This window comes from Cydia pomonella, chromosome 3, assembly GCF_033807575.1.
Source record: "Cydia pomonella isolate Wapato2018A chromosome 3, ilCydPomo1, whole genome shotgun sequence".
NCBI lineage: Eukaryota > Metazoa > Arthropoda > Insecta > Lepidoptera > Tortricidae > Cydia > Cydia pomonella.
In genome coordinates this window covers 28,493,820-28,517,122 of record NC_084705.1, presented here as the reverse complement: position 1 = coordinate 28,517,122, position 23,303 = coordinate 28,493,820, and the positions used below count along the sequence as shown (strand labels likewise).

The following is a 23,303-nucleotide window of genomic DNA, read 5'->3' as shown; positions in this document are numbered from 1 at the left end:
GTCTTGTCTTAAAAACCGAAGAAGAGTATATTGAGTTATTATTTAATTATTTTTTTACTCTTAATAATAACATATTTTTACAAGCAACCCCTTGAGAGATCACTAGTATATAGAACTAGCATCGATAGTTGAGTTTATCGATACAGGAACTCCCTACTTGTCCAACAATTTTGCCCCGCGCATTCCTATGTCTGCTAATAACCTTAAAGTTTAAAGTACGGATGTGATGCGCGGCTCAAGTTCATATAGACCAGCAATGTTGTACGAAAATTCCATTGCCGGCGCGTCTCGCAAAAATGCCCGCAACATGGCATAATGCTTCGTCGCCTGTTGTTACGTAAGTAAAAACAATATTATTCCACTATTTCTTGGCAAGTGCAACTAATACCCATCGGGACAGTTCTACAAATTCCAAACATAAGTAGGTTGATTTGTTTCAACACAGAGTTCCAATGGCCACCTCCTGTCTCCATCAGCAGATCAGCTCAATGGTACCATAATATTGTAAATTTCAGTTCAATCGGAAATAGGGAAGTGGGTCATATTTAGCTTCCGAGATTTGACCCACACTAACTGGACTAACAAAACAACCAACATACATACTTACTAACAAGGCATGTTAAATAAAAGCTTGTAATATACATGAACTCCTATAATGAAGTGTAAGTAGTAAATTGACAAACTGTTATTTCTATTTCACAACCTTGACGACAAGTATTAGATTATTATCACAAAACCATGCGTGACTATTATGCCAAGCCAAACAAAAAAGCTCCAATAGAAATATCGATCACCGGCGAAGAAAACAAAAGGTTAGTTTGCTGAGCTGAAAACTTATAAAAGTGTGTTTAACTATGTACTGAGATTTAACCTTTGACATGTAATCTTCTGAAATGAAAGATGGAAAACACGCAATCCAAGAACGCGGACCAATTTTCCTTAATTCGTTTGGTTAGGTAAGAGTCATGACCTAATACGTTCGACATTTGAACTTTTGACCTACATTAGGGCCTCGATAATCCGTACACAGGCTAATCCGAACGTCGCTGTAATCCGAACTGCCGAGTGACCCCTTTCTTTGAGCGACAAAGCTTTTGTTTGGTCAATAAATAGAACCCGGCAGACTAAATTAGATGAGCTTTAGAATGATTTCGCATTTCACATCACAATTATGTAGTGTTAAGTTACTTTGTTAATAAGTTTATTTGGTTTTGTAACTTTGGAGTCTCATTGAATATACTTTTTTCATAATATACTTATGTTTTATATCTAACATATTATAATCCAAAGTCTGAATCCGCAAGTCGAAGCGATAGCGATTGTAACCTTGGCTAGGCCGGCAGGGGTTGTTTTTTTTAAGTGCGGATTATGGAGGCCCTTCTGTAATTGGGAACATCGCACTAATTTTGAAAAGCAAAACGGAACACCAAAAATGGTTTACGAGATTCGACATTACGTTGGAACACGACACTAATACACCCACATAAGTAAAATTATTTTTTCTTGCATCTTTGACAATCTTTTTTTGGCATTTTTGTGGTAAAATCGTTTATAATTACGAAATCTTCTCTTTCTGTTTACATCGATGCCATTCGATGATTTTTAACGGCTGTTATCACAGAATTTTTTGCCAGAAAAAAAATTAACACCACTGAAAATCCGCAACATGGCCAAGGTCAAATAAAATCTTGTGGACATACATGCAACCACAGACTGGTAAAATCATAATGCTTCCCGTAGTAGGGTTAAAGATAAAGATAGTTTCATTTTTCAAGTAGGCATATTAAAATGCTCTTATGAACGTCAAATAAAGCTACGCCGGCTCTAACCCTATATACCTCTGACCCGAAAAGATTTAAATCCCTCCTAATAAATTTTAGGAGGGTATCCCAATATGGGACCGGCAAGAAACTCGGATTGTGGCGGCGGTTAAAATAAGTATGTAAATGGTAATTCACAACTTTTAGAATGACACTCTGCCAAAGTATTTCATAGTCTATTATTTCATATTTCAAGTGAGTGTAACGACTGCCCTATAAAGTAGAAGCCAGCCGTGACCTTTCCTAAAGACAGGCAGCAAGCAAAGAGCACCTTATTGTAACTGAACTTTGCAAAGGTTTTACCGAGTCTAAATACAAACAAGCAAATGTATTTAAAAAACTTTAACCCTTCTTTGTTTTACTTTACACCGCGGTAAAATCCTTACACGCTCGAGGCAAAATCTTTGCGCGCCCGCGGCAAACTCGCTGCCCACTCGCCTCGCTTTCATCTTTTCCGCAAATCGCTAGCTCTTAGGAATTGCATTGGCAATATACGCCTGTTGAACAAAATTCAACCTTAACTCTATACCACCAAGGTCCACTTAAGACCAATGCTCTGTCATCGCCGGTTCCAGTGCGCTTTCATCGCCCGGCTCTGCTTGCCCTGACTCTAAAACATGCTTCACTATAGCTCCTCGCTCTTGTGAGTTCTAACGCCATCGTGCCAAGGTTGGGCTAAACTCGACCTTAACAATTTCCCAACAAGGTCCACTTACTAATGCTTTTGTCCAGAGCGCAGCGTCAAGACCAGTTCTAATGCGTGTTATTCGCCCGGCTCTGGGCGGGCTGAGTTCCACCGCCATAATATCCTGGTTGGGTTAAACTTGATGTTATATAAACAAGATGTACTTACCAATGCTCTGTCCAGGGCGCAGCGTCAACGCCGGTTCCAGTGCGTGTTCATCGCCTGGCTCTGCGCGGGCTGACTCCAAAACGTGCTTAACTAGAGCCCCTCGCTCTTGTGAGTTGAGGAGTTCCGCCGCTGTCGATCCCTGATCGCCAAACAAAAAAACTTTCAGAGAAACAGTTTTTTTTTTGTATGAAAATATTGAGGTTGCCGCTCTGGGATGCCGTTTTGGTAAACAAAATGACGAAATTTTGCAGCTTCCATTGTTTTATTAACATTTCCTTATAGGTAAGACGTCCGTTTGGAAACGCACCGTATATTTGTTTTTTTTAGAGATCTTTCGAGCTTCAAAATAGGCTTCTGTTACTTAGATTTTCGTTTAAGATTTTTTGCCTCTAATTTGTTTATAAAATCTTTATACATATGTTGGCATGTTAAGTTCACGTACTGAACATACATTTTCTAGTAAAAAACGAACGTCTGTGAATCTTGTCTATAGGTTACAAGTTATTTTGTATGGCAGTTTAGTTACCTCAATAGAAGTGAGTCATGATTGTATACAACCTACCTTACAACCTTACCTTACATGCAACCTTGGAATAGACAAATATGTCTCTTGCGAAGCATGATCTCACTAGATTTTAATTTGATGGGAAAACAATTAAAACAAAGAGGGACAAGGTTGATATTTCACTTTTGTGTCTTAACCTTTTAACCGCCGTAGTCTGATATATAAGACATACAATATCCAGCTCATTTCGCCGCAGTCTGTCAAACGCTCGATGAAAAACTCACACACTTCACCCATCAAATCTTCAAAAATCGCCTGTTTACTGTACACATCAGGTCAATTTTTTAAATTGATCAAAGTAAGGAGTGGTTCAGTAAAAAAGTAGCAGTGAGTTATTTGGTAAACATTTTTGTCTTTTGCTAATAATGAAGTTTTTTTTTTGTACCCTGTAGATAAAATACTATAAAACAAAAATACAATCATATTGAAATGTATGAGATTGATCGAATTTTCTCTTTTTTATTGCGATGTACTTTGATGTCTTTAATCACCAAGCAGGGCGATAGTTCTGAATTCAAATATGTATATAATCGTTGTCTACTGAATTCAAATATGTAAATAATCGTTGCCTAACAACCTACCTACCTAACAAAAGACTGAAGGTTTCAACCTTCACAGTACTCATAGCACGTTGACCATGTTGCCCTTACCTAACGCATTCCGTTCGCACCCGGCAGGAATTAAGCGCGAGCGATAGAGATACGAACAGGCGGGTCAATGTACGTTGTGCTAAGTGACTTTTCTTTACCCAATTACCTTTTGAAAGCAGTGCATGTCCCGGACAGTAAACTCCTTGTAGCCACCTCCGAATTCTGGCTTCAGCAGCTTCGGTAGGTGCACCTCTTCCGCCGTTTGTAACAGCCTGCCAAGCAAATTCATATTAGACAAATTTAAGACCTTCAGGTGTTTAGAAACGAGACCTTATATTGATCGACCAGCTTCGAATTAGAAAAGTCTATGTATTCGTATAACCTAGCGATCTTTGACATAGGACTGGGCATATTCGCCTTTAAATCGCTATGAAGTCAGAGTCAGAACATTTTGGGATGTTTACCAAATACCGGAGAACTAGGTTTTACACACTTGGGCTATCCACTTCATTGAGGAGATGGCTTGTCAGGGTAGAGTGCTTGGTATATGTATATCAATTCATATTTAAAGAAAAGCAAAAACAAAAGCTCAACTTCAAAACCTCATCCGTTAAATTAAAACTCGGCTAGAGATACCTCTAAGTCAGGGGTCTTCAAACAATCCCCAAACAACTAGATCCGGCCCGCGAACTGATGTATAAATCTCAGGAAAGTTCTGCTCCTGTCAACAGTTTATGCAGCCAGATCATGCTATCCTCATCCTTATCACTCGCACGGATGCAGATGGTGTGAAAGCGAGACACTTACACGTCATCATCCGCGATGATGTAGAAGGCCGGGCAGCCTGAAGATGCGTGTTGGCGCACACACACACGCAGGCAAGGTCTGCTGCGCAGTTTCTGAAGCATGCTATCTTTATCACTCGCACGGTAACAGCTAGGGAGAGAGCGAGACTCACACGTCGTCGTCCGCCGTGATGTAGAAGGCTGAGCAGCCTGAAGACGCGTGTTGGCGCACACACACACGCAGGCGAGGTCTGCTGCCGCGAAGTTTCTGTAGCAGCCATAGAAGCATGCTGTCCGGTAGACCTAAGAGACAAGGTACAAGGTTTAACCTAGTAGTCATTACGATCATATATATCTTAAGATACCAGCATATTGACGTGTATTGCTGGACATAGATCACCTCCAAATTTCTCAACAATGATTGATCCTCACCCAAATTCCCTGCTATCTTGAGCAGATCGTCGGTTAACTATTGTGTTACATGGCGTAGTATATACCAAGAAGTATAGGTATTGTACACCCTCATTCGCAATGAGTTCATGCAATTTTGCACCTCATTGTAACGTTTAAAGTTAAAAAAAGCGGCCAAGTGCGAGTCGGACTCGCCCATGAAGGGTTCCGTACATTTATGACGTATTAAAAAAAAACTACTTACTAGATCTCGTTCAAACCAATTTTCGGTGGAAGTTTGCATGGTAATGTATATCATATATTTTTTTTAGATTTTTCATTCTGTTATTTTAGAAGTTACAGGGGGGGGGGGACACACATTTTTCCACTTTGGAAGTGTCTCACGCGCAAACTATTCAGTTTAGAAAAAAATTATATTAGGAACCTAACCTAACCTATCCATAGATATCCCACACGTATGGGTTTGATGAAAAAAGTTTTTTTGAGTTTCAGTTCTAAGTATGGGGAACCCCCAAAATTTATTGTTTTTTTTTTCTATTTTTGTGTAAAAATCCTAATGCGGTTCATAGAATACATCTACTTACCAAGTTTGAACAGTATAGCTCTTATAGTTTCGGAAAAAAGTGGCGGTGACATAATCGGACAGACAGACGGACATGACGAATCTATAAGGGTTCCGTTTTTTGCCATTTGGCTACGGTACCCTAAAAAGGCCTACAGATGCGAACTTGATATGTCAGATGCATCATCTTATGTAGATTGGAAGACTAAACTGGCAATAAATATGTACAAGTTGAGGAATAACTTTACTTTGGTATAATATGGTATAATGGTATTCAAACTAAACAACTTTCTAGTATTTATCAATATCAATACCCCATGGAAACTCATACCGCGACATAAGTACTTAATTAGATGCATAATATATACACATCATAATCATACCATCAATCATGCAATGGATTATACCTCCATTGATATCGATCCAATGATTACATATCACATACAATAGATGTGATAGCTTACTCAGCAAGGCCCTGAAAGCATTTCACTTCAATCTGAGCCCTCGTCAAAAGTTTAATTAATTACTATTCTAAGGGTCGTGTTGTTAAGTGACTTGTCCAGTAAAGGACCCATTAACCTAGAAGCCATGTCACGGCATCATAACTTTTTATGACCATAGGGAATGGATAGTACCTAAGTATAGATAGTTCGTGTATATTAATATTGTTGTCATACTGATACCTCAACTTCTTTATCAAGCCGTTGTTTATTTATATTTATTGCACAAAAGAAAATCTTATGGTACAAAAGGCGGATTTAATGCCAAAAGCATTCTCTACCAGTCAAACTTAGTTATTGTACGGAGACCCGGAATTTCTTTTTCCGTAGCTTAGTTGGTTAAGAGCGAGGCACGGAATGCAGAAGTCGCGGATTCAAGTCCTGTTGGAAGGGTAAATTTTTCCATTATTTTTTCTTTAATATAATATTGCGTAATATCGCTCGCAGACTCGCTCGTATCTTCTTGACAAAAATTGGTTTAGTATGGATGACCTGTACCCCTAGTGTAAATAAATTCGATTTTGAAACGTGACGTACGCGTTTGCGTTTAGTCTCATTTTGTATTGGATTTAGAAAGAGCGCGCCAAGCGGGACGTTTTGGAAACTCAAAATCCTATACAAAATGAGACTTAACGCAAACGCGTTCGTCACGTTATGACTTATGATGTCGATAAAATTTACACTAGGGGTACTGATCTTTTTTTGCGTATTCAGGTATTGCTCTCATAACAAAAATTGCTGACGCTGAGTATATCTTGTATCACATAAAACATTAAACCACGTATACGGTCGATCGGATAAATACAACTATGGGGTTATTACTTCTAATTGAGTTCTTTTTTAAAACAACGAGAATTGCAAGAGCTTGCGTCATCTACTGATAAATGCCTGAGCTACTTGGAAATAAAACGCAAAAGGGGCACGACAAATGTAAAATAGAGAGCTTTCCGACCAATCGTTTTCAAGACATAAATAATAGACGCAATAACCCCACAGTTGCACTATTCCCGTTGACTTGACCTATAAAATATTCCTTTTGACACAAGATGAAGATAAATTAGAGAAATCTCTTGAGGTATAAGTAAGTAAAAAAAAAAATTAAATTATACCTACGACAAAATCAGTTTTTGCCTCTGATAAATACTAAATCCACCCATCAAAATGACTAAATGTAAATAAGCCCTTCTTGGGTTCTTTAAATTTAGGTAAATAAAACAATCCTAATAATACCTACTTCGTTACCTATTTAACCAAATAAGATAAATTGACTTCTATACAACGACGTAACGATATATCAGAATCTATCGCTGTTCTTACTCCGAAATATCAACCCAGATGTTTATCACGACTAATGTTAGAGTCTTGGCACTAAAGTTATGGCATCGGATAGGTACATTAAGCACGATAACGAGAATCAAACTAAGCAAATACCAACCAAACACGCTATCGATATTCAAAGTTGTGACTGTTCTAGGCGAGGATCTAGCACCGGAAAATGGTCAACAATTTCAGGAACAACGAAACTATACCTACTTGCTGCAGCACCAAGTGGCGAATCGGGCAATAAATGTCAAGTTCGCTATACTATCCTTATTGCTGGATCCAGTCTTGCAGCTTTTCATCGGTGGAGACCAGAGACGCCTTGTCTGTCATATTCCGTACAAAACAGTCTACCGGTTTTTGCGGGAGAGGGGCACGACAAATGTAGCCATGTCAGATAAACGTCAGTTCATACAATAAGTATGCACATTTTCGGCAGAGGGGTAATTTTTTAAAGGCGAGCCCGTTTATTAAATGCTCTAAGAGTAGTAATAAGGATAGTATATCTTTTGCAAGTAGTGACAGGTCTCGTTGCTCTTAAAATCGTTAATCTAACGTTTGTTCGTATTCGTAAAGCCAACTTTGCACCGACTTGAAGAGAACAAAATGAAGAAATTGTCATTAATTAGTAAACTGGCATTGCAAATGTCATGCTGAGTTGGTTCGATTCGACTCTAACTTATTTCTTTGGTATCAAAATCGTTAACCATTTTCCAGGACTAACTCTTAGTCCACTCAGAGCTTCAGGACTTAACATGCAGAGCGTTATTTTAAATTGCGATTGTGGCGTAAGTGAACTACATGAACTAATGTTGTTGGACATCGCCAGGGGAAATCGCAGAGGGTTGGGAAATAGTTGACTTAAGAATTATTTCATGTTGCACAAGATAATTCTCGCAGCCAGAGTACGTAATTTGCAAGTCATGCCTTTTACATTAAAGCGCAAAACACACACATACATTTTCACATATGTACCTATAGCGCCGGTCGGGTCGGCGGCGGGCCCGCAGCCGCTATCATAACTGTGTATCAAGATCACATCTTGACTTGAAAAGGCAGTTAATCGTTCAGCTACGAAGGGCTTAAAGTTCAAAGGCGAATTTTAGACAAACCAACCATGAAAGATGGTTTCGAACTATGGGAAATAATCTCATTCGCCTGAAAACCACCTAAAAATGTAAGTTTCACGTATGAATATTTGATCCGTCAGTTATCTAGTAAATGTTACGTGCGTTTCACTGTCGATAGCCGCAATTTGTTGACAAATACAAAACAATAAACCACATTTTATTGACAATCTAACTTGTTATTGCGATAAAAATAAAATCCAGCATTTTAGCATGATTGCATCGAGTCTAGATACGTGTGTAGACTGCACATGTGTGATACATTATAGCCAACTACTGAATGTTTCGAGCTACCGAGCGTGCAATGCCTTGGGAATAGACTGGGTTTTAAGGTTTCTTTATAACTTTTATCAGGGATACAAGCTTTTATTACAAACTGTAGTTTGGCATAGTGAAAGAGGACCTACTAAGACAACTTTTAAGAACTAAAACAAGATGAGTACTTATGTGAATTTATCCCAAAATATTCCGGATACTTGGCGAATTTATTTCAGCCAAATATCACCCGAATATGCTTTGCATTTTAGCAATTTAATTAGATTGTAAGCATTATTATATACCCACCTATATGCAAACTTTGAGAATAAATGTTTTTATATTTAATTTGATTGCCCAGGCACTGTCAGGGGCATATCAAACTTAGTACTTAAGTCATAATTAGGCATCGGAGTTTTTATCGCATGGTAAGACTAATAGCGAGCTATGCAGTCGACATAAGCAATAAAATTCAACTCGTATTCATACTCATTCATCTATTTAATAAGTGATTTTAATTGTATTACCAAGAACTAGAACTTTGACGAGTTATATACTATAGTTTAATTTTGTCGTTGAATATACAGGTGATTTCTGGGTCGTGATACAGAATCACTTTTTCTGACTCTGTAAATGATCCACATTATCATATAGTAATATTTGATTAAAATATAATTAGTGTTTTTTTTAAAGTTTGTAATAAGTAAAATTAATCTTATACTAAGTAATCATGGTCACCCTATGACTTTTGACATACGCTGTATGGAAAGCGACAAGACGTCACATTGAGTAGGGTGACCAAATTGTATGCAAAAATGTTGTTTTCTACTGGTCATCTGAAAAATAATCATCATTATTGGTGATAATAAATAATTAGAAACATCATTAGGCTCGTCTTTGAATTCTGTACGATGTATAGTTCTCTTGCTCCACGACCCCGAAATCACCCTGTATAAATATTACAAATAAGAATAATTACTATTTTTTGTATTGATTATATTACGAAATTTCATTTAAAAAAACAATATGTATATTAAAAGAGGTAGAAATAATATGAATGTAAATTAATCAATACATAAAAATGTCATTATTTTCTATTAGTTATATTTATGTCCTGAAAGACAACATTAAAGGATAGTTTACAAACATTCTTGTCCTTGTAAAATTAAAAGTATAAGTATGAATATGAGTTGATATTTATTTCCTAATAAACTTATCTCTCTCTCATAAAAAAAAATCGACTCTATAGCTAGCTATTAGTCTTACCATGCGATAAAAACTCCGATGCCTAGTCATAATTCTAGATCAATCGAATAACAGCGTATACCAGCAATTAATTTCAACAAGTTTGAATCATTATTTTTTGTAAATTTAAAACAGTCAGTCACATTCATACGAACATTTTATATAAGCAATGTCCACATCACGCACGACACACATACCGACACATAAATACCTGCCTACTCGTATACTACACGTTATTATGACATTGCCGTTTGTTAGAAAGAGACAAAAAATAACAGAGGTTGGTAAGAGGTCGCTAAGTTTTATGAATAAGGGGTTAGTTATAAAAATGACAGGCCTTTGCCCTCAGACTAAGTAAGCATACTTCCTTCAAACCCGTGTCAAAGTCAGACCTATATTCGCACCACTGCACCCTGGAGCCGGATTTCCGTCAAAGCGTCTAGGTGTGCAGCACATAGTGAGACGGTTGTATTTTTCTGCACTTTAAATGTAATATTTTATCTCTAGCTAGATACCGTGTTTTTATGGTTCCGTAGCCAAATGGCAAAAAACGGAACCCTAATGGATTCGTCATGTCAGTCTGTCTATACGTTTATGTCACAGCCACTTTTTTCGGAAACTATAAGAACTATACTGTTCAAACTTGGTAAGTAGATGTATTCTATGAACCGCATTAAGATTTTCACACAAAAATAGAAAAAAAAACTCTGAAAGGTGTCGTGACCCTTGAGCTATCGTGTCTACACCATTGCCAAGAACCCATTATAGGTGTTAAGAAAAACGCTATCGAAGTTATTTTCATGCTGTCAAGTAAGGTTTGTTGTTTGTCAATGAAGTTCTTGTGTCTTTAAAGAGGTCGAAACGTTGGAAAGTATTTTAAATTTACTATACGCGATACATATAATCAATTCACATAGTTTTATTTCTTTTTAAATTAATGATTCAGTACACGTTACACGTACAGTTTTAATATAAAATACTAAAAATAATTCTTAGATTTGCGAGATCTCGCAAAATACCGAGATCTTGCGAGATTGGAGCTCTTAAATCTTGCAAATCCCGAGATTGATGATTATGCTGCAAGATTGTCCTCCCTATTACAGAAGTATTACCCTTTAAGGTTTAGAACGCACTGCGATTGATATCTCGCGGCTTCAGTCTCTTCTTGCGGTTTCAGTCATTCAAGTGTGTGCGCTTATGAAGCATGCCGTACGTTACACTATTTGCGGTTTTGAAAAAATTAATCGCAGTGCGTTGTAAGCATAAGAATATGTACTTTTTTGAAGTATCATACCTACTGTAGTATTTTGAGATTTTTGAGAAAACATTCCACAGCTAAAAATATGTACGATTTCCGATATGACAACGTAACTTCTCATATTTAAGTGTATCATTCCATTCATTTCATTTTTCCGCCCTACATCCGCTATACGTAAAAATAAAGACTCCAGCCCGTCAGATGTTTTATTAGAGCCATTATTTAAGTTAAGCCTGGATTTATCACGCCACTCTAGTGCAGGATACGGCTCGTCTCAATGTATTCACGTTTTCGTTTTACTCCATTTGCTGCCTGCCCTAATGTCGCGACCCAGATAGCACAACCCACTAAGTAAGGGTAGGAAAGGAATAAGAAAATAGGTATAATAGGCTTTTAATCTCCATAGGCTCCATATATGGTTTTCCATCAGAGAAGGCCATGCTTCGCATTATTTACATGAAACATAAAGGACACTCCTCTGATAGAAAGTCATATATAAACTATATTAAGCCGCATGCACCATTATTAGGATAAGTCCGGTTTACTCCGAAATACGACGGGTTATCTCGAAAATAAGTTCCCAGTAACTCATTGGTATGAGCCGGCGTTCGAACCTACGACTCACGAGTTACGGAATCTTACACTGAGCACAGCCCGATATGTTCATAGCCGGTTTTTTATATAATGAAAAGTCTGTTACCCCTACCCCGCTTTCTCTAATGTATCGTATAACACAAATGTAGGTGTAATGCCCTGGCAAAGCGTGGACTGAAACCCAGCTGAATTATATACTTAAAACAACACATTTATAACTGAGCGTTGGTAAACCTTAAGTCTTTGGAATAAAGCTTACAAATAGTTAACTATATGTCAACGATGGAATTATATGGAACGTCTCCATAACTGTTTCTTCTGTAAGGCCATTGACATTTAGATTACCCTTTGATGTTACTAGATGATAAATGATAAGGAAATGTGCCTTGAACGTTAGACAGAGTGCTTTTTTTATGATGATTGAGTATTTTATAAAGGGTATTTTCATGGTATTTTCGATGTTGAGTACGAAAATGTTTTCAACGACGAAACATCTTTAACGATTCACTTACAAAAGGAAAAAAAAAAACGATTTTTGTTTGAAGTTTCAGCTCAGGATTTCGCATGCAGATAATGACGTTTTCCGTGATAAAAACTATTCTATGTCATTCCCTGGGACTCCACTTAGGTGTGAAGAGATAGTTTATTTTCGCATTTCTAATATTGGTAATATTAAGCTCTGTTTTTATATCCCATAGACACAAATACCAGTCAATCAATTGCACATTTTACTACCCAATTATCTTTGTTGTGTATGAATTTTGTGATAAAGTTACAACAAATTGGGGCAATCGAATTGACATTTTCTCTGGGATATAAAAGAAAAGTTTTGGTACATCTATTGATGCCGATATAAGATAACTATATACGAGGGAGCAGTGTTGGCCAAACGTTAATTAGAATTGACCATATTGAAAATTAACCATTACAAATTGAACGTTGACGGAAAAGTTGACAGTTCCCACCTGACAGGCCGATACCGTCCGGCGGACTGTTAATCAGTGGGCCCCTTTAAGGTCATCCCAACAAAAAAAAACACATTGACCCGTAAAAAGGTCTCTTAAGAAAAACGCTCGTAACTGAGTCGCAGTATTTGCACCACCGAAATGATCCCACAAGTGCTCCGTGAACAAACTTTTTCGCGGTACAGTAAAACTACTTTAAAATACCCCAGCTTTCACTGATTATTCATTTACGCCTTAAATAGACGCAAACAGTGGTTAAGTAAGAGGACATAAGTTTTTATTAGGTCCTAGCACTGAATTTATTGCACAACCAAATTGAACATGCCGCCTACAACTACACTCATGCTTGATTCGATGCCAAGAAAAGTTCAGCCGTAAGGATATAAATTCCATGTTACCAGTATGTTAGGTATTTGAAATTGTAGATACTGCATTGTAACGGTTGTATAAATATCTTATAATTTTTAATTTTACCAATATTAACATATGCCAGCCATATATCCCAGTAAAGAATACAAGGGTCAAGGTAATCTCATGTTTTACAACTAGCATTGTATTACTGGATCGACAAATTGTTTGGCAACTGTATTTCATTTTCATTTTCATTTCATTTATTCGTTGCAACCATGGTATTACAGATGTTCTTTAAATAGAGTACAATCATGGACCCTACTAGGGCGTAGCAACATTTTTATGTCTAAGTACTTATTTCTAAGGCACTCTCTTATAAAATAAATCTGTAAACAACAATGACAAATAGAATAATAGGTAATTAAAATCAAATATTTACAGCATTACAATAATTAAAATCGCGTACTATCCATATAAGTAGTGTTATTATTATTATATCACTCTAACATTTATCATGTTCCATTTTTATTAAGTACATAATTATGGTTATTATTAAGTATTTATTTATTCGAATTATTCATAAATTCTTGTAGGTTGTATGGACATTCAGTTAGAAGGTAACTCTTAAGCGTATTCACAAAATTATTATATTTGATTTCATTTTTTATATACTGAGGGATGTGGTTATAAATTCGAATGGACATTGAGTAAGGGCCTTTACTGAACATTTGGAGGTTGGCTGGAATTGCTTGCACAAGTTTATTCCGATTACGCAAGTTATGTAGTTGTGGCTTGGGGTTTTGGATTTTAAACAAGTCTTCGTATTTTCGCACAAATTTACAAGTTTCCAAGATGTATAAGGATGTGAGGGTGAGTATATTTAATTTTGCGAAAAGTGGTTTGCAACTTTTTTCAGTTGTTGTCTTGGCTAGAACTCGTATGCATCTTTTTTGTAGTAAAAATAGGTCATTAATGTTTACACTATTTCCCCACAAAATTATGCCATATTGGAGCCATGATTGTGCAAAAGCATGGTACGCAGATACTGCAGTTTTTAAATTGGTGTTTAATAATATTTGTTTGAGCGCATACGTATTTGTTGGCAAACTTTTAAAGCATTATGCTGAAAAGGCAAAGTTTTCAGACTAGTTTAAAAGATCGTACAAGTTGATTACTACAATTTTGGAATTAGCAACTTTTTTCTAAATTCTCTCGGCTTTCCTTTTTGTTTTAATTCTAATACATAACATCGACATGACACTGGCTACTATATCGTAAAAGCCATAAAAAAAATTCTAACTGCTAAGTTTTTGTGTGGTTAATACTCTAGAAGTACATATTTAAATAACATAGGACTGGTACTGGTGAAAAAATATAAATAATTATATCAGGGCATTCAATAAGTCAATAAAACATACCTTTAGGAAAAATTAGCACCACATCAGTGTGCTGAGTAGGGGTAGAGTGCAGCAGCAGGCGCCGGGGATGCATCAGATGGGCCCCCAGTTGCCCCGCCATAGGGAGGCGACGGCGGAGCTCCCTGCTAGCTGTTTACAACAATATAGAAAGCATAAGAACTCAGTTATATGAATTAGTCATACAGGCGCCCATTTATCGAATGGTATTAGACTAATATTGTTAGCACACATACTGTCAAAATATAATATGGTTACCATGGCAACACACTAATATTATAATTATATTGACTTGACAGTTCATCGACTAATAATTCGTTGATGAACTGTCAAGTCATATGGGTTACCATGGCAACACATTAATAATATTAGACTAATACCCTTCGAGAAATGGGCCCCACCCCGCTACCCTCCTAACGTTAAGTGCAATAACTTATTTTGAAATCTCATTTAATTGTGTGACGCATCGTATGAGAACAAAGTACAAAATTAAATATTATTTTAATATGAGTTATTGCACTTTACGTTAGGAGAGCAGCCCAGTCAAATTATAAATTTAAAATTTACATATCCTATTTGTCTAGCGTCAAATAATGGTCCTTCAGGTATGGTATGTGTTGCGAATGCAACTTATTATTATATAAAAATATTACCAATGCAGTAGCTAAACGCAGCAGTAGCCCAAACGCACTTTATTATTAATCAAAGTTTTATTTGAGTCGTCAAGATCCTGACCTGCACGGCGGCTACAGTATGCTTAGGCTTAATTTAAAGAATAATTAAAGAAATACAGTGTAAACGCCACATAACGTCATGCGATATACTTTTTCACTTTTTTCACTCCCTATAACATCAAAGTTTTGCTCTAGTTGGTTTACTTTAATACTTATTTCTCTCTATTTAATGTAAAATCCTTTTAAATTCCAAAAGTGGCTGGTCCTTTGAGTGATGCTATATGTATGTAAGAGTTTACACGTATGTATTGATTGTATATTTCAAACTTAAATGTTACATTACTAAAACAATGAGTAGGGACTGTAAAGTTGAAAAAACTGTCTACAAACATTTTGTGACAGCTACTCCTTATAAAAATGTACTGTTGACGGACCATCATTTGACAACGTTTTCCCACACCAAGGCTTTAGTAAATTTTTTTTTTCAAGGAGATAGTGTGATGTTGATCAAATAGATTAAGTGTACCATATTTGATAAAATTTTGTCATTTGTTGCCAAGGTTATGTCTTCTGAATCACACTTTAAAACCATTTTTTTGTGTTTAAATGTAAACAACTACAATTGTTAGCATTAAATAATATTTTGTAGTTGTAGTTATAAGCTATTTGGTGTTGCAACTTTTCTACTACTATTTTCGCCTAGCTGACAAGTAGGAATAACAAAAAAAGTTTATCCATACAGTATCATACAAAATATTATGGTAAGCTAAATTAAACAACTTACAAGGAAATATGCATTAAAAATTCAAAATAAAAATCAATAATTGCAATTTTATTTATTTTAAAACATATTTATATTTCATTGCAATTGACAAGTAGTTTCTTTATGTTCTTCTTCACGACGACCGGTTTGGCCCAATGGGTAGTGACCCTGCCTACGAAGCTGATGGTCCCGGGTTCAAATCCTGGTAAGGGCATTTATTCGTGTGATGAGCATGGATATTTGTTCCTGAGTCATGGGTGTTTTCTATGTATTTAAGTATTTATAAATATTTATATATTATATATATCATTGTCTAAGTACCCTCAAGACAAGCCTTATTGAGCTTACTGTAGGACTTAGTCAATTTGTGTAATACTGTCCTATAATATTTATTTATTATTTATTTATTCTTCACTACATAAATAAATTAAATATGTTCTGATGGAAATCAAATTCTAAGAAGGCATACATGAAGTTCAGAAGTTACAAATAACAAGCAGTGATAAATATTATGTTAAGATTTATAAAATAGATAACTAGTAATGACTCTACAGTAAAGTACTCTAACCAAATCTAGGGTTATGTTATCCTCTATGTAAAATGGGTACTTAACAAAAAATCATTACTGAAATAATATTTATACATAATGTGTACATACAATAATAACTTATTTTAAGAAAACAAATCATCTAACAAATGCCATAGATATGTTCTATCTTATCCAATCGACAATTAATAACACTAACACAACATACCGGCGAAAGAAAGGGGTAAAAACATTCCAATAGGCCGCAATCGCTTACCACTGTCCAATTTATCTTTCGCGAATTCAGCAAACGACTTGTGTTCCTGAGGCGTAGAGTGGGAACTGCTCTCGTAATCGTCTCCCGGGCTCCCCATCCCCCCATCCTCGCCCTCCATCTCGAAAACTCACTCACAAGTCACCCAAAACAATAAAACAAAGTACGCACTAATGAGACCTTCAGTTTCTTACATCATCGATTAACATAGAAAATGCACCATCGAAAGATTTAATACGGAAAAACAAACGGCATTATAATAAAACAAAGTCGATTGTCATGCCACCGTAATGGTCCAACACAAAAAAATGTTATGTGCTCTATTTACTTGATAAATTATTTACTCGCTTTGTTTTGCGACAAAACTCCGCAACCTCGACCTCGACTGTCATGTCACATTCAAAATTGATTTTTGGCCGCCATTGTGTCTTTCCGTGTATTGCTATAACTAAAAAAAAGTTGTAGATACAAATATTAGATTTGTGCATTGAGTAATATAAATAAAACATTATCAACACGTTTAAACATTTTGCTAATGTAAAAGTATGTCATAAAGTATATTTTCTTCATACATTTCAAGTTTATACTAAGTTTTGTAACAGTTTGTATATTTTTTGAGTTTGCAACATTTTCTTTCTGTCATTACTAAAGTTTTTGAATGTGCGTTCAGAAATTTTGTGTCAAAATACTACGCGTTATACGCGTTAACACATAATATAAAATTAAAATTAGATGTCAAATGATATTAAATTAAAAATAATAGCTTTATTTATTCAATAACAGAAAAATTCACAGTAAATATATTTATATATCCGATAAATACAAAAATATTGTAACTTTGTCTTTCATTTTGTTCTTAAATAGGTATGAATCAGGTATTCGAGCGAGTCTTTGGTTAGAAGTTTTTCAGTAGTGATCAAATACAAGCATGTTTCGAATAGCATGAATAAAATTAAATTATGATTTTATTAATGCAATTACAGGGTAAGAACGTTAAACCTAAAAGTTATTTATAAAACTGGCACTTTGGAATATTTTTTTAACTATAAGACGAACTGCTAGTGCTCGCAAGACACAAGCAATAAGCATGGAAACTTTACCTTGGTAGTGATCTCAAAAAACGCTTAACATGTTCCCAGGCATTTGATACCATTCGAGTTCGAGTTTGGTCGTTATTTTGCGTTGCGCGTTAAAGAGTGAAGTAACAATGGATGGTTAAATAATAAGTAAAAACCATCGATACTTTCTCTTATTGAATAGTCATACAGTTTTAAGCTTATAACCAACGAAGAGGAGCAAAACAACATATACAACCAAGGTACCTCTATTGACCTTTTCTTGTTCTCGATTTAATTCGTCGCAATTTCTCTCGTTATTATTAATTAATTTCACGGATATCACTTTATTGGCCTTAACACGCTTTTTTTACGTTTCTTCTTTTAGCGTAAATAATTTTGTGCGCAGTTTCTGACTTTGTTGTGAGTAATAATTGGCATATTTTCATAAACAGCTGTTTCTATGTCGTCACACCTTGTCCGCCAGCTGAGAGTTAGAGTGTGCAAGTTTTTTATGGTTTGTCAGTTACGCACGAGTAATATTGGTCTGTGACGTTATAACTCGTGTTGCGTTAACATTGTTTACCCTTTTGCTGCAGATTTGCTACGAAAATATTCGTTTTTAATATGAAAATCACTGATAAAAGCCGTGATATTTTTTTTTCTGCGTGCCCCTCTCCTCTCCTTTCTAGAGTAGTAAATTATATGTATGTTAACGTTATGTCCTTGATGTCCTTTTTCATTTGCAAACAACCTTCAGAGTGTCCTTGTAAATCTATTTTTAGCCACAGACAATGCCAGCAAATGTAGATCAATGCAAGATGTCTGTGTTATCAATGTTTTAAGGTCTTCATTCCAACATATGGCAAAAGGTTTAATTATATTTAGTATATTTTTAATTTCTGTTTGTTTTATCAGGCTGTTAATATGGCCTAAATATTGTATGGCATACAAACATACACATACTTATACTAGACTTCTAATCCTTTTTCTGTCTAAACTTTAATTGAGACAAGACATTTATATAATGACCAAATAAATAGTATTAGCTTATTATTATTATTATTTGTAAAGCAGGCAGGCAGTTGAAAAAACTGATAATGCCTGTATCCAGAGTCATCAATAAAGTTTTCAGTGTTGAGAGAATTTGCATTGTGCGCATCTAATTTATTCTTAAACTCATTGACACTTTGGGCTGATACTATATCCTCTGAGAGTTTGTTCCAAGCTTTGACCACTCTGTTGCTAAAGAAGTGTCTATGAAGGTCTTTTTTTTGTGAATTCTATTTAATTTTTTTGGGTTAATCACCTATTTATATACCATGACCCGGGGTGAATAGGGTCAAAACTTAAAATACAATTTACCTGACAATTCCTTAGAAAATAGCCACACAAATTGTATTATACCAAATCTATTATTATCTTCAATCAATTGATATAATTTGTGTAACAATTTTTTAAGAAATTGTCAGGTAAATCACATTTTAAGTTTTGTCCCTATTCACCCCCGTTTGATGATATTCTGTTGTCAGCCATCCAGGAGACAACTGTAATAGAGTTTATTAAAAATGTTGCAGTACATTCTACTAAGATGTTTAGAAGATGGCCTATGATGATGCATATCTGGCAAATTTGAATCTGGCAAAACTTTTCACTTTGACAACGCAAAAAAGTAGAAGCAGCAAACTTATTCCATATTTAGAAAATTAATAGCATTCAGAACATTGCCTTATAAACATATTACTTCATAAAGAATAGCCCTACAGGCACTAAGAATGGTGCCAGTACAGCAGTGTCATTTTGGGTGTCATGCACGAATTCGAGCCAATTGTGCAGTCTAATGCAATTAGTTGGGACCAAACACGCGCGTGATGCAGACTCATGAACCAATTGCATTGTTGCATTCCACTGAGGCACACCAAAGAAGAATGTTTGGTCAGAATTATATGAACAGGCCACATATTTACTATAGAAATCTTTGATTCAGAATTGCTGTTTGATGAAATTTTGATCCCAATTGTTGTTGTTGTCCTGAGGCACCCCATAGGTGCAAAGTTCCGTCACAAGCTCGCGCCACGCCTTTCTATCTTCAGCTCGCCTTCTGGCCTCGCTCCAGCTGAACCTGACCGCTCTTAGCTCTCTTAGGACGGACCGTTGCCAGGAGTGTACAGGGTGCCAATATGATCCCAATTACTTGTCTATTTTAATTTATGTTAGAGTTAGACCAAAATAAGTTGGCAGCGATATTGGTAGCCCAAAGAGTGCAAGTGTTATTTTTAATGTCAAACTTCTATGAAATTACCATTTACTTAAAGTCGCTGCCAACTTACCTTGGTCTGACTCTATAAATTATTAATAATGGCATTATGTTACAATTAAATCTATTAAAAGTAGGTATGACCACATCTTTGATTTTTATTCCCAGTGACTCCTAATATAATAAATAAATTTTAGTTAAGGCCATATAATAAATATAATGTCCAGAATTATCATAGAATGTTTACTTATTGACCAAAAATTATAAAAACTTGGCGCTTTGTATTGCTCCTTGTATAATATACTGTTTGAAACTTAATATTCATTATAAAAAAAAATATGTTTATTCCTTCCAGATGTCGGTAGGTTGGAGCTGCCTGCCGCTGCTGCCTCTGGGCTGCATCCTGGAGCACCTGAGCCTGGAGGATGCTCTGGCTGCCATGTCCACCAGCCGGCACTGGCGCAGTGGCCTGCTCATGTATGAAGGACGGAGGTATTGTGTCTCTTTTTTACTCTTTGCAGTAGACTTGGGACAGGAGCGCCGCGACAGTTTCTCGCCTGCGAGATAGACTACCTGTCTTTTTCTAACTGTATTCAAAAGATAGGGAAGGGTAGACTATTTCGCGAGCAATATACTGTCGCGGCATTTTTGTGCTAAGCCTACTACAGGCGAAGTTACTGTTTTCTAATGTAAGTCTCATGTATAAGTGTTCACTTAAATGAGGTATACTTCTTGAATCAATATTTTATTGTATTATAATAATTGTTTGTTTATCTTTATTTCCTTGCTTATATGTACTTACTGCAAACATAGTATTATGTAGAAGGTGGCTGGCGAGCAGTTAATTATATCATTTCAAATTTAAATTGAATTTATCATAATAATCATTAGCCATTTCGACGCCGTGTCAAACATAAAAGCGCCACTCGGACGCCACGTCACCGAGGTGTCAAAACTGAAATTGAACTTTATGCATATGCATGTAGGTCTATGTTGCTCAGTGAAGGATTAATCCGTCTTCGGACCGGCGTCGGACCTACGGTGCGGATATATCCGTCATTGGCGTCAATAAGGTTAATTTTCAGATGTTGAATAAGAATACAAACAAATATATATATTTCCCGTTGCAATACCTCTTAACTTTCCTTTAGAATTATACTTTTGTTAACATTATATTCGTATATTAGCATAAAATTTTTCCTCAGGAAAACTCTAAAGCTCAACGCGAAACAATTGGACAAATGCGCGTTCCTCGCGCGAATATTCAAGAAACACACTAACGTACTGCAGATACACGTCGCGGACTGCAGCCGGGCGGAGCTCACGCAGTTCATGCACAAAATTATGCCACAGTAAGTAATTCTTTAACTTATTTTGATAAAGCTTCAGAATTGAATACAGTAGGTCTGGAGTCCTTTTGAGTCTTTTCTTCTTCCTCGCGTTTTGTCGCGTCCTCACGGCTCATGGGAGCCTGGGGTCCGCTTGACAACTAATCTCCAGAATTGGCGTAGGCACTAGTTTTTACGAAAGCGACTGCCATCTGACCTTCTAACTCAGAGGGTAAACTAGGGCTTATTGGGATTAGTCCAGTTCCCTCACGTTTTTCTTCACCGAAAAGCGACTGGTAAATATCAAATGACATTTCGTACACGAGTTCCTAAAAACTCATTGGTACAAGCCGGGATTTGAACCCGCGACCCCCGTATTGAAAGTCGCACGCTCTTACCGCTAGGCCACCAGCGCTTCTGACTCATTTAATGGTGAACTTTAACTTATACTTCACTCGTCGAATGATGATGATGTAAGTTGGGCAACAATGCAATATTATGGTACCATCGAGCTGATCTTGATGATTGAGACAGGAGGTGGCCATAGGAACTATGTGATATAAAAACGCAACCTAATTGTGTTTGGGGTTTTCAGAATTGTCTTGATGAGTATGAGTTGCCTGCGGTAAAAAAATACAGACAGCGATAAAAAACCGGCCAAGTGTGAGTCGGACTCGCGGACCGAGGGTTCCGTACAAACATATAGGTATATATTATTATATGATGTAACTAAACGTTTTTCGCAATGTTTCCTTTATCAGTACCCCTAGTGTAACTAAATTCGATTTTGAAACTTGACGTACGCGTTTGCGTTTAGTCTCATTTTGTATTGGATTTAGGAAGAGCGCGCCAAGCGGGACGTTTTGGAACCTCAAAATCCTATACAAAATGAGACTTAACGCAAACGCGTTCGTCACGTTATGATGTCGATCAAAGTTACACTAGGGGTACTGTGCTATAAGACGTTGCTTCGTACCAAATTTCAAGATTCTGAGTTCACGAGAAAGTACCATGTAGGTTTTGATTCCCTTGCGAGTGTCGAAAATGTGCGGCATAAACGGCTGTATCTTTTGATTGCGTTGGCTTAGAAGTGATTGATTTTTTCACAGCTTTTAGGGACAGTAGACCTGAGTATTTGATATAAATTCCAGCTTGATACCTCCACGCGTTCTTGAGAAAAAGGGTCTTTACAGACAGACGGACGGACAATAAAGTGATCCTAAGGGTTCCGTTTTTTTCCTTTCGAGGTACGGAACCCTAAAAATTGTACCAAAAATGATATTTTTGGCAAAAAATAACACGTTTTTACCAAAAATATCATTTTACGTTTACAAGCAAACCGATCACCTGTGTAAAGAATACGTTGGACAGCCAAGTCTTAGCTTCATTACGCAAGTGATAAGTATGCGTATAAGCGTTTTATGTGATCCACTTTCTCGCCTCCGTGACTTCAGTGTGCGCAACGTAAGTTTAAATTACCTATTCAAATGTATGCTTTATAGCGAAAAAATAAGAATCACTAGGAGTTATAATTGAGGAGGAGTTAATTGCACTACATATAGAACGTGTCAAACCTTGGTTAAACTTTCTCTCTTTCTAACAAACACCAATGCTTAAAAGACGGAAAGAGATAGTTAGCTATCTAGGGCATCAACGGCTATCAAGGGCATGTTATATTTAATAGATTTTTATGAACATCGCTATACATATACATGTGTATTTCAATGAAGCCGTAACGATTGCACAACACATTCGTAATAAAATTCAAAATAAAAATAAGTTTTTATTGAATAAAGGCAATATTCTTATT

The 23,303-nt window shown here is 36.2% G+C and overlaps 1 protein-coding gene across 4 annotated transcripts in view; it reads right to left on the bottom strand.

Moving 5' to 3' along the window:
- Positions 1-17,215, bottom strand: part of LOC133516487 (anoctamin-8) — a 41,589-nt gene extending 24,374 nt beyond the window's left edge. For 2 of the 4 annotated variants that reach the window (XM_061849466.1, XM_061849464.1), the window contains exons 1-5: positions 16,857-17,215; positions 14,620-14,748; positions 4,787-4,916; positions 3,995-4,100; positions 2,674-2,812 (exon numbers count right to left, since the gene is read on the bottom strand). In XM_061849466.1, coding sequence (XP_061705450.1) covers positions 2,674-2,812; positions 3,995-4,100; positions 4,787-4,916; positions 14,620-14,748; positions 16,857-16,974 — 622 coding nt within the window. In that variant the 5' untranslated portion in view covers positions 16,975-17,215. The remainder of the gene's footprint in view (positions 1-2,673; positions 2,813-3,994; positions 4,101-4,786; positions 4,917-14,619; positions 14,749-16,856) is intronic. The other 2 variants (XM_061849467.1, XM_061849468.1) reach the window with 2 other exon arrangements.
- Between the last annotated feature and the right edge of the window lie 6,088 nt (positions 17,216-23,303).